The sequence below is a fragment of the Prionailurus bengalensis genome, chromosome F2 (genome assembly GCF_016509475.1).
Source record: "Prionailurus bengalensis isolate Pbe53 chromosome F2, Fcat_Pben_1.1_paternal_pri, whole genome shotgun sequence".
NCBI classification, from domain to species: Eukaryota; Metazoa; Chordata; class Mammalia; order Carnivora; family Felidae; genus Prionailurus; species Prionailurus bengalensis.
The window spans coordinates 67106208-67119119 of NC_057353.1; the positions used below are offsets into that span (position 1 = coordinate 67106208).

The window sequence follows — 12912 nt, forward strand, 5'->3', positions numbered from 1 at the left end:
TAAAAATTTAAGGACGGAATCAGTTGTCACTCCACAAAAGTGGTTGTGGAGGTGACCGCAAAGCTGCCAGGTGGTTGAGCTGAGTGAGGCTGGACACGCTCAGTTTCCTGTGACTGGGCTCTGCAACCTTTGCGTGTCGGGTGCAGAGACAGACGTGAGCAGAAAGAGGAACGGTCCCATGCTGGGGCTCTTTTTGAGATTGTTCGTAAATAGTTAAAACTGAGAATATTAAATCAAATGCCAGGCGGCCAAAGCACTTACTCGTAAGCGTTTGTTAATAGTAACCATTTTTTGGCTACCAAATGTTAGATCATGTGACCTAAGCAATGAGCAGCACAATCTTGAAAATGTCTTTGTACGCAAAAGTCACCGGGACTTTTTAGTGACTTATGGAGATAACAGGTTAGAGTATTTGAAATACTCTGCTATAACCATCTTAAAATATATCATCCTTCCGTGCTCATGATAGAATGCAGGGATGTTGGTGCTAGTGGCCAGGCAAGTTTAACTCATTTTATAGATAAAGAAATTGAAGGTTGTCTCAGTCAGATTTCCTGCCCATATAAATTATGGTCTGTATGATCAGTCAGTGGAAGAAATGGGACTTAAATCCATGTCTCTTGAGGGGCGCCTGGGTGGCGCAGTCGGTTAAGCGTCCGACTTCAGCCAGGTCACGATCTGGCGGTCCGGGAGTTCGAGCCCCGCGTCGGGCTCTGGGCTGATGGCTCAGAGCCTGGAGCCTGTTTCCCAGTCTGTGTCTCCCTCTCTCTCTGCCCCTCCCCCGTTCATGCTCTGTCTCTCTCTGTCCCAAAAATAAATAAACGTTGAAAAAAAAAAAAATAAAAAAAAAATAAAAAAAAATCCATGTCTCTTGAATTTTTTTTTTTTTTTGCTCTGTCCCTTTTATTAACCTCTCTTGAGCACTAAGCTTTTTTTTTTTTTTTAATTTTTTTAATGTTATTTATTTTTGAGAGAGAGTGAGAGAGAGAGACAGAGCATGAGTGGGGGGGAGGGGCAGAGAGAGAGGGAGAGATAGAATCCAAAGCAGGCTCCAGGCTCTGAGCTGTAAGCACAGAACTCAACACGGGGCTCAAACCCACAAACCACAAGATCGTGACCTGAGCTGATATCGGACGCTCAACCAACTGAGCCACCCAGGTACCCCAGGCACTAAGCTTTTTATTGATTTATTCATAAACGACCTCTCACTTAGTAATCTGGACTAAACGTTTTCACCATTAATCATTTATGTACCAAAATGTATGTTAAAGGGAAAACCTAAACCTTATCTGTGTGAAAGTAGTTAAGTTTATTTTTGTAACCTCGGAGGTTGGCTTGATACTTGACGGGTTTTGGGTACCAGTTAAAGCTTTTGTTGTTTAGTCTCTCCTCTCTCAGATTTTTTTTTATCATTTTTTCACTCGTGGCTGTGATTTCTCCATTTTATTAAATTTGCTCTTGAATTGTTGTACTCAAACATAAGTTTCTCTACTCTTTATAGAACTTTTCCCCTTCTCTCCTCTTCCTAAGCCAACTGCTCACCTCTCATTATACTTCAAAATGAACATCACATCTGGGTCCAGCCAGTCTTGTCTTATAGCTGCTTTCGGTTCTCTGTCTTTCCTTTGTTTGCCAGAGGTGTGGACCCGATGTTCTTCCTGACATCTGTAGGACTCTCTCTCCTCCATTAACATTAAATCACAGACTCCCTGCGGTTTTTATTTTTTTAAACATCCTATTTGGAAATATTTTAAATTTACTAAAACGAATAAAAGTAGTATGATTACTTTCAGCCCAGAATTTGGGAGTAAGTGGAGTATCATGGTGTTAACTCCACTAAATTTTTCAGGGTATGTTTCTTTTCTATTTTTTTTTAGTGTTTATTTTTGAGACAGTGCAAGCGGGGGAGGGGCCGAGGGAGAGGGAGACAGAATCAGAAACAGGCTTCAGGCTGAGCTGTCAGCACAGAGCCTGTCGAGGGGCTCGAACTCACGAACCGTGAGATCGTGATCTGAGCCAAAGTCAGACACTTAACTGACAGCCACCCAGGTGCCTCCTCTCAGGGTATGTTTCCTAAGAATAGGGCTATGCCCTCACATCAACTTCAGAAAATGTAATGTTGATACAGTAATCTACCGTTTGTATTCCAGTTTATCAGTTGACCTAATCATGTCCTTCATAGCATTTTCGCCCTTCAAGTGCAGGATCTGGTTTAAGATCAGATCTGCATGAAATTGTTGTGTCTCCTCTATCTCCTTTATTCTGGAACAAATCTGTAACCTTTTTAGTCCTTTAGAACATTCTTTTTCAAGAATATAGTCCCTTTTTGTTGGTTTTACCAGAAAGTTTCTCACCTGGGGTGTAGGTGATGTTTCATTGTGATTAGTAAATTCAGGTTGTGCGCTCAAGTCTAGAGTATCATGTAAGTAATGTCATGTTCTAAGGGTATGACATCTGGATGCATGTGATTTCCATCTGTCCCCCATTGTGATGGGAATTTTGATCACCCAGTTAATGTGTTTTCTGTACAGTTAATTATTCTCCCCACCCTCAACTACTAAGTAATCTGTGGGCAGATACTTGAAGACCATGCACGTATCCTACTCCTCATCAGTATTTCCTCTCAGATGGAGCATCCAGTGATGGTCCTGTCTGAACCATTCTTTACTGTGATGGCTGCAGATTGATCACTTTTTTCCAATTCCAGTATTTCTTCCAGTAACAGCTGGGACTAGGCATTCTTTTATATTCTCAGTATGGATTGATGAATTCCTATTTTTTTCAGTGGCTTATAATCAGTCATTGCTCTCTTAATTCGTACGCTGCAGTTGTCTCAGATTTTGCCAGTGGGTTTCCCTTCAAGCCGGCTCCTGTTTTCTTGTGCCATGCCTCCATCCTTCAATTTTTTTTTTTTTTTTTTTTTTTTTTTTAACTTTTGTCGCTGTTCTTTTCTCTCTGGCAAAACAGTGTTATCTTCTCTTGTACTTCTGTCCCATTCCTGGAGTCAGCCTTTTCTCTTAGGAGCCTGGTTTCTCATACTAGGGTATGATATTAAAGACCAAGGTCCTGGTGCTAGTTGTGCTCAGTGCTCCTGTGCCCTTCCAGCAGGCCATGTGTTTTTTGATTCATTCTTGGCTTGAGTGAGAGATGGGCCAACTTGACCTTCCAAAGTTTCTTTCAGCCTTAAATATCTCTTTTTAGAGGGCAAACAGAATTGGTATTTTCCGAAAGGATCAAGAATGGGAACACTTAAAATCTGTTGCGTGCTGAGTGAGTTCATGCTTTACGGACCGGCAGTTTTGGGTACATATTCTTAGCTGAGGAACTCGTTCCTATGCCATACTCAGAACTTGGTCTTGAAGCTCTTTGTAGAAATCAGAAATTGGGGGAGGCAAGGTGACAGCTTTTTTTGTGGCGCTTAGGTCTTCATAATATGCCATTGCCCTGGCGTGGCTGGGGATGGAGAGGAGGCAAGGTGGAGCAAGCACATACTTTTAACGGAAGAGGTGGCCTCACAGAACACCAGCAGACCATTAATCTTGCTAGACCGGGGAATAAAGACCCTTAGTTTTAAGTCTTAAAGTGTCTTAGTGGTCTCCAAGGAAATTGGGCATTTTTAATAGAGAGAACTCTGTGAAAACAATGTTTAAATATCAAGGCAATATTTTATTTTAGACATTTACAATATTTAAATATTTCACCAATATTTTGTCTTGGACATTTTTGCTTCACATTGTCAGTCTTTCACTCTATGTGTATGCTTGATCATAATTCAGGTTTTCCTCTGGATCTCTTACGCTGTGAAAGCCTTCTTGGTTTGGACCCTGCAACTTGTAGCAGAGTTCTGAACAAAAATTACACACTACTCGTCTCCATGGCTCCTCTCACCAACGAAATCCGGCCTGTGAGCAGCTGCACCCCTCAGGTAAAGAGCCACCTGGAGTGTCACTAGCCGTGGCATTTCAGACTTGCTCGTGGTGACTTGAAGAAGAGGCTTTCCGGTTTGATTGTGTTATCTCAATTTGCTGATACCAAATATGAAGATCGGGGATCAGTAAGCAGCTTTGTATTTTATGCTGTTGTAAGAAGTTCAGTTCGTTGGGTAGAGTTGGTGCATTTTATTCATGTATCATCTCGTGATTGGTGCCACGTTGAAGTTTTCTTGATGAATGCAGTATTTTAAAGAGAATGTTTTGGATGCTCTAGGAAGGAAGCCTGGATCGCCTTGAGGGATCAAGTCAATTAGGAAAAATGAAATGTTTTAGAAGTGGGGCTATGATGGTAAATAAACGGGAAAGATTGCACTTGAAAGCTAGAACTTTAGTTATCTCTAAAACTGACTTGTGAAAATTACTGCTGCTCTTTTACTTTTTCAGTGTAATCCGTTGTGTATTTGTGTACTTTGCAAGGATGCCATTTCAAAGAGGGGGGATCACATAGCTGTTCTTCAGGGCTGCATCCTGCCTGGTTTCCTAGATATGCAAGGTTAATGGTGTAGAAGAAAGGAAGGGATCCTTGAATAAGGTTGATTTCGTTGCTGTGCTGTTCGAGCTGCCCTCGTGAGCACACCTCCCTCACCTCCAAATTCGTCCTCTGTTCGGTAGGAGTGGTTACAGATTTTACATTGACCAACTTTTTTTTTTTTTTTCTTCATAATTCTTTGTGTGTCCCCCCAACCCTGTCCCGTATACACATTTCCTCCTGTTCTGTAACACGATTTCTAGGCACAGTAGTAATCCATGAACTGAAGGAATGGTAAGATGGATGGAAGGTTAGATAGTTCCTTTGTGAGGAATTGCATGTGACTAATGACAATGACTGACTTTGAAATAGAGCTTATTATTTGACAGGCACTGTTTTAAACCCTTTTGAGCAAGCGTACAATGTCTTTACAGGGTAGATATTTTGTCACCACATTACAGAAAAGCAAAGAAGTAGCCTTCTTAAGGTGATACAGCCGAGGGGGCGAGGCCAAGATTCAGACCTTGGTGTTTTCCTCCAGGGTCCATCTCCCAATTACGGTGATAAGATGTGCTTTCTCAATTCTGGAATAACATGGAAACCGCTTGGATGGAGCATTTAAAATTTATTTTCATAAGAATAATAGCAGTGAGCATTTATGTGAGGCATTAGCTGTTTGTAAGACCATCCTTGGTCCCTTATGAAATTTGGCTGCTTTTGAGAAGTATTACAACTTTATCTTACTCGTTTCACGATTATAGCACATTGGACCAGCTATCCCAGAAGTCAGTTCTGTCTGGTTTAAACTATACATTTATTACATCACTGGGCAAGGACCACCATCTCTTTTACTGTCCAAAGGTACAAGACTTCGAAAACTGCCAGATATATTCCAGGTATGTTGTGTGAGGTTTGTTTCTTTAGTTGTTTTTGAGGAGGGTAGAGATTGGTAAGCAGCATTTTAGCATTGGATATAAACTGAGATCTTCTTAGTTTTTGTTTTTTAAAATTTCTAAATGCCATTTTATCTTCATTCATTTCTTTTCCGTAGGGCTATGATCGATTACTAATAACATCTTGGGGTCATGACCCTGGGGTAGTCCCTACGTCCAACGTGCTCACGATGCTGAATGATGCTTTAACACATTCGGCAGTTTTGATTCAGGTACAGTTGCTTTGTTTGAAACAACCAGTTTTGGATTTCTATTTTTAAAGATTCTAATTTGTTAAGTCACAGTCAGATATCGGTGATTTGAAATTTGTCAAGCTGAAACATAAGAGGTGAGATACGGATTTTTGCCCTGGCCTTTGTCTGGCAGTGTGGGAATCCCAGAAACAACATGGGTTTTGTAGTGAGACCCAGACTTGAATTCCAGCTTCACATTTGCTACCTGTGTGGCCATAATTGTTTGATACATGTGATCGCCCTATCGAGGTATAATTCACGTAGCGTGCAGTTCACCAATTTAAATTGCACACTTCAGTGTTTTTTAGTGTAGTTGCAGGTATCCACAGCCATCATCAAGCTCAATTTTAGAACATTTTCATTACCTCGAAAAGAACTCCCGAACCTTTCGTTCTCAGTCCCCTAGTCCCCAGCCCCAAACAACACTAATCTACTCGCTCTTTCTCCAGAATGCTTCTTCTGGGCATTTCACACACACAAAGTCACGTAATGTGTGGTCTTTTGTCACCGGTCTCTTTTACTTGGCAGAATGTTTTTGAGCTTCATCATGTTGTAGCGTGTTATCAGTCCGTCATGAATCATTACTGCGTTCCTTTTTGTGGCCAAATAAGAAGTCCCTTGTACGAATATACCACGATCTGTTTTTCCCATTCATTGTTGATGGACACTTGGGTTGTTTCCACCTTTTGGCTATTAAGAATCATAGTAATCACTGTTGTAACTGTTCATTTATAGGTTTTTGTGTGGCCGTATTGTCATTTCTCTTAGGTATGTGGTTAAGAGTGGAAATGCTGGGTCATATGGCGATTCTGTGTGTAACTGTTTAAGGAACTTCCAGGCTGTTTTCCAGAGTGGCTGCACCACTTTCCATTCCCACCAGCACTTGGTATTATCTGACTTTTTAAGTTAGAACCCACCTGGTGGGTGTGAATGGTATCTCATAGTAGTTTTCATTTGTGTTTTCTTGATGCCTGGTGATGGGGCCCTCTTTTCACATGCTAATGAGCTGTGTGACATTTTGAAGATACTTCTGTTAGTTTCCCACCCATGAAACGGAGATGGTGACATTTACTGTATAGCAACAAAAAATAATGTAGCAGCTAATGGTGAGATAAGCAATTTATAGTCCTAGGATTGTTGAGAGAAATAAGAATGTGCTGAAGTGTGCGGCACACTTTCTGTTTCATAATAGGTTCTCGATAAAGATTTCATTGGTTTATTCAACTATCAATCGTTATGTGCCATATTCTGTGCTAATTAACGTGGATATACAAATAAGTCACGGTCCCTGTGTTCAAGGGATTTAAGTCTGGTGGGAAAAGTTGCATAAGCAGCCAGTTTCAGTTTTTTGCTGAGTGCTGAATAGAATTATCTACGCTGCCAGCATTAGAGAGAAGTACCCAGTTCAGCCTTGAGGCAAGGAGAAAGGCTGAGGGGACACTCAGAGAAAATGAGACTCAGGCTGCATACAGAAGGAGGATACAGAAGAGAGCCAGGTCAGGCACAGGGGTTAGCATGAATAAACCTGTGGGCAGAGATGTTTTTCTTTTCCTCCACTGCTATTTCCCTGGTGCCTAGAACAGCACCTGGCTCAGAGTAGCTACTTACGAGTGTTTTGATGTAGGCAGGCCCTGGAGAGTAGTGTGCCTTGACCCTTTTGCTACCGAGCTTTGACTGTACCCTATAGATTGATGAAAGAGAGCAAAGGGTGCTGAGCAGGGGATTTATGTGGTCAGTGTGTCTTGGGAAGATCAGCTTGGAGAGTATGCTGAGAAGGGTTGGGTAAGGTAAGATACTTGAAGCAAGAGGACCAATTAGCATTTGGTGTAGGAGTCCCGGTAAGAGGGGAAGTCAGCCTAGATTAGAAGAATAAGTACTGAAAGGAGAAACTGGATTCAATAATTCTTACAAATTAAAATTAATGGAATTGATCAGATGTCTGAGAAGGCTATGAGAAGAGGAAGCGTAGGATTCCTGGGGGATTGGCTTGTGAAGGTGGAAGAATGGTGATATCCCTGCTTGAGCAAACAGAGGAGGAAGAGCCGGTTGATGGGGGTCAGATGATGTGTGTTGTGTTTGGGGCAGGCTGAGTCTAAGGTGCCTGTGGGACATTTGGGTGGTAGGGCTATCTAGTCGGTAATGGAAGACATTTTGAAATCCAGACGAGAGTTGAACAGGAAGCATTGACTTGAGTGTCCGCATCAGCACGTGGAGGTAGTTGAAAGCACGAAGAACAGGATGCGTTCGCCAGCAGGGGGGACACCTAGCAGGGGTAGTGGTGGCAGATGACCTCATAGGATGGGTGAGACGTGGGCTCGAGTCAGTCTGCCTAAGTTAAAATCTTGATTCCACCATTTATTAGGAATCTTGGGCAAATTAAATAATCTTGAATTCCTTCACCTGCAGACTAAAGATAATGGTTCCTAAGGTCATTGAAATGAATGAGCGAATTGCACCATCTACATAAAATGCCTGTACCTGTGCCCAGCACACGGGACGGTCCCAGAAGGTGTTAGCCGTGTGGCGGTAGTGGTAGCAGATGTGGCCCAGTTTTAACGTGTTTATGAGGAGTTTTGTTTTTGCTAAAAAAGAATGCCTCTTTTATTTTAAGTTTTATGGGAGAAATTCATCTTGCTGGAACTTAAAACACAATTTTGATTAAAACCACGCTTTCATTGTAACAGCCTTGATTGGGGTATAAATCATAATGGTACCGATGAGGTAAAAGTGGGCTGCCAGAAGAAATACATTCGGGTTGTCATACGCACCATTGAAATGAGTGCAGTTTTTCTCTGAAATAATTTTTTTTCTTGTGTATCAGAGTACTTTGAGTTTAAATAATGCAAAGGGTTTTTTCAGTGGAAAAATGTATAGATCCCCAGTGTTAAATTTTCTCTTGTAGCGATACTAAATACACATAAACATAAAATTAAGTTCTTCATTCTTACTATTCTTTTTTTTTTTTTTTCCCAACGTTTTTATTTACTTTTGGGACAGAGAGAGACAGAGCATGAACGGGGGAGGGGCAGAGAGAGAGGGAGACACAGAATCGGAAACAGGCTCCAGGCTTCGAGCCATCAGCCCAGAGCCTGACGCGGGGCTCGAACTCACGGACCGCGAGATTGTGACCTGGCTGAAGTCGGACGCTTCACCGACTGCGCCACCCAGGCGCCCTCATTCTTATTATTCTTAAACAGTTATAAAACCAAAATAAACCTGGGGATTTAAATTAAAAAAAAAAAAAGAATGCTTTAAAACTAACAAAATTCAAATGAACATTAATTGAAAGTAATAGATAAAACTAAATTATTATTTGTAGCATGGGAATGGGGTGGTTAGACTCAGATTTTTTTAATTCAGTTTTTGAGTTGATAGAACCTTCGCATGATTCAGAAATAAAACACTGTTAAAAGATGCATAGAGGAAAGTATCACCACCCTTCCAACACTATCTTCACAGTTCTCCCCATTTCTTTTCCTAATCAGATACATTTTTAGTTTCTGCTGTACTCTTCTAGAATTTCTTTATGCAGATGCAAGCCAACACACAGTGCTATATCCCCATGCTTTTTTCACTTAGCAACTGGAGACCTTTCCATTTCCGTTCATAGGGAGCTTCCTTTTTTTTTTTTTTTTTTTTCTGGTAGCTGCATTGAAAATACATACGTTGATTTGTTTAACCCCAGTTGGGGGCATTCATAATCATATAATTTTGAATATGTCACTGAGTACAGGTGTTTGAGTTTTGCATTCCTAGTTCATGATATGCCAGGTGACTGATGATGGGATTCCTTCACCACTTTTCCTCTCTCGGACCTGCAGCTAACCCTTGTATGAGTGTGCCTGATTTCAGTCTTCAGTTGTCTCACACCTGATGTACCTGTTCAGTCGGCCTCTCTTTATCGTTAGCCGTACACGCATGTAGAGACACATTGTCCTATAAGTTAATACACACTTAAGGTCTTTGCTTGCTGAGAAAAATTAAAAATTGTTGAAAGATTTTTGATGGTATGTTAGTGTAGAATATGCCATCACATGGCATAGTCTTATTTATTGTTTGACTATCTGTTACTGGAAATACAGATTTCTTGTGTAACTTTCAACTGTGTTTCTTCATGTTTAGGGACATGGTTTGCATGGGATAGGAGAAACTGTCCACATACCTTTTCCATTTGATGAAACAGAACTACAAGGAGGTATCTTGCTTTTAAATTATATCTGAGTTCTCTATCATTAATCTTTGTCAACAGTTTGGTAGAAAACATAGCAGGAAGTGAATTCTTAAAACTTTGAGTTCAAGGGTCTTTAAAAAATTTTTTTTTTTAATGTTCATTAATTTTTGAGAGAGAGAGAGAAAGCTCAGGCCCATAAGTTGGGGAGGGGCAGAGAGAGAGGGAGACACAGAATCGAAAGGTCTCAGGCTCTGAGTTGTCAGCACAGAGCCTGACGGTGGGGCTCGAACCCATGAACCATGAGATCATGACCCGAACCGAAGTCAGACACTCAACTTACTGGGCCACCTAGACACCCTAGTTCTAGGGTCTTATCATTGCCACTTTTAAAGAGTATTGGCAAAGGTTGTCTTCTTTCTTTCTTTCTTTCTTTCTTTCTTTCTTTCTTTCTTTCTTTCTTTTTATTATAATTTATTGGCAAATTGGCTAACATACAATGTATAAAGTGTGCTCTTGGTTTTTGGGGTAGATTCCTGTGGTTTATCGCTTACATACAACACCCAGTGCTCATCCCAACAGCAAAGGTAGTTTTCTGTCATGTGCCTTTTCCCATAAAGAACTAGTAGAATAAGACTTATTTAGGATCTTTGAAGGAATACTAGTTTGCCTTGGAGATGAAGAGAATCAGTAGGTCTCTGTTTAGGTGAAAGACTAGATTTTCCTCTCTGTTTAGCCTTTTACTTTTCTTTTATTGTTTATTTGGAGGCTGGGGGAGAAGAATTCATAGGGAATTTTTTTACCTTAGAAAGCCAATTTTTTCTTTCCCGGTGTTACATACTATTTGCCTCCCTCTTCCAACCCAGGAGCTTTTTTAGGTGATTTAGAAATACATGCCATTGAATATGGGTATAATACTTTACAGTTTACAGAGTACCTGCATGTATTTCCTCTTTCAGCATTTGATTTTGTTGTTAAATGTTACTTTTTGCAATTAGGATTTGAGTGGATTATAGAGTTTGAACTAAATAAAGCTAGTTAGAATCAAGGGCAGGGGGAAAACCCGTTTAAAGTGTTCTCTTTCTAGAATTGGATGTGAACTAAGTACATTTGGTATAAGATGTTCAGAGAATATCTGTTAAAAGCAAATTTATTCTTCCTTTTGTTTAATATAGGAGATGACCCTTTCTCTGTCAAATATTAGGAAGGTATATATGTTCAAAAGAAAAATAATACGATTAAAACTTAACATATATCTATATAGCACTACTCCATGTAAAATTGCTGTTGTATAATCTTATTTTTCTGGTTCTTAGAGCCATCTTGCTTGAATTTTTAGAGAGCAGTGAATGGTTCAAGTAATCTAATTTTTGTTAGTTTATATAAGAACTTAATGTTCTCCCAAAATAATAGAGTGAGGGAAAGGAAGATTTTTAAAATATCTTTTTCCTTTTCACATAGCCAGACTGCGGAAGCCTCATGTTTGAAATTAAGTTCTCTCTCTTGCCTGTTGTGAATAAATGTGTACAAAGTTTAGAGAAGAGTTTTCTCTTCCAAAAAAATAGCCCCTTTTCAATAAGTACTTCTCTGCAATTAAACTTTGCTATTTAATCCTCTGATACTTTATAAATTCTGTGGAGGGGCGCCTAGGTGGATCAGTCGATTAAGCATCCGACCTCGGCTCAGGTCATGATCTCATGGTTCATGAGTTCGAGCCCCACATCAGGCTGCACTGAGAGTGCAAAGCCTGCTTCCGACCCTCTGTCTCCCTCTCTCTCTCTGCTCCTCCCTTGTTTGCACACATTCCCATTCTCTCTCTCTCTCTCTCTCAAAAATAAACATTTTACAAAAATAAATTCTGTGGAAAAATATTAGTTCACCTGAAGATACAGGCTAGTGACAACAGGATCTTAAAATTTATACAAAATCTCAAAAACTGATTAATAGCTCTCTTGCCTTGAGAGATTGTGTGAATTATAAAAGAATCTTCATATCTGAGTATAGAGCATATTTCTGTTATAGAAGTTCATGTATTTATAAAACTTGCACTGGTATTTGAATAATTTATTAAGGATATAATTTCAAGTCCTTTTCGGCTTTTGTCTAAATAGGAATAATTTTACTTTAAAAAGGTTTTCAAAAATATAATGTGTATTTAATACATTTCAAAAATGTAACGTGTATGTAGTACATAGAAGCCCAACAAGGAAGCTTTTGAGGCAGAATAGAACCACAAAGAGAAGTCTAGAGAATTTGCCACTGACCAGCCCAATTTTTTATTTTATTTTTTTATTAAAAAATATATTTTTTTTAATGTTTGTTTTTGAGAGAGAGAGGCAGAGCATGAGTGGGAGGGAGACACAGAATCTGAAGCAGGTTCCAGGCTCTGTGCTGATAGCACAGAGCCTGATGTGAGACTTGAACCCACGAACTGTGAGATCATGACCTGAGCTGAAGTTGGACACTCAACCAACTGAGCCACCTAGGCTCCCCTGACCGGGCCCTGTTTGCTTGCTTAGCACATAGTTTGTTCTGATACCGTAAATGCCTCCTGGAGGCTATAAATAAATCTGTGTATGCCAGGTTTTTCCATTCACAAGTAGGCTTGTGTTGGAATCAGTGTTGATAGATTCAAGTATAAAAGGAGTTCTAAGAATTGTTCAATAAAGGTATATTTACATTTTTGATGTTGTTTTATGTTACAAAACTGTACTTACAGTGTAATGTCACCTCTTTGTTCTTAGAGTTCACTCGCGTCAACATGAGTGTTCATAAAGCCTTGCAGATATTAAGGAACAAAGTGGATCTGCAGCATTTTTGTGGATATGTCACCGTGTTGAATGCTTCGAGCCGCCTTGCACACAGAAAACTCAGTGACGCTTCTGATGAGAGAGGTCAGCCAGTGGTTGGGTTCTCTGAATTAAGGTGGTTGTACTGAGTTTATTGCAATCTTAGTATTTTAAGAAGCAGGGACTCTTGTGGGGATGTCGAATTATGTAATACTTAGTGTTTTTTCACTAAGGTGAGAAAATATTCTGTGTCATCATTTGGACTAATATCAGTTGTTCAGATGGAGAAAATACAGAAGTACTGACCT

The 12912-nt window shown here is 40.1% G+C and overlaps 1 protein-coding gene across 1 annotated transcript in view; it reads left to right on the top strand.

Moving 5' to 3' along the window:
* The window catches only part of FAM91A1 (family with sequence similarity 91 member A1), a 45040-nt gene that overhangs the window by 24051 nt on the left and 8077 nt on the right, over positions 1–12912 (top strand). The window contains exons 16-20 of the mRNA XM_043601704.1: positions 3777–3925; positions 5223–5357; positions 5513–5626; positions 9770–9842; positions 12560–12709. Coding sequence (XP_043457639.1) covers positions 3777–3925; positions 5223–5357; positions 5513–5626; positions 9770–9842; positions 12560–12709 — 621 coding nt within the window. The remainder of the gene's footprint in view (positions 1–3776; positions 3926–5222; positions 5358–5512; positions 5627–9769; positions 9843–12559; positions 12710–12912) is intronic.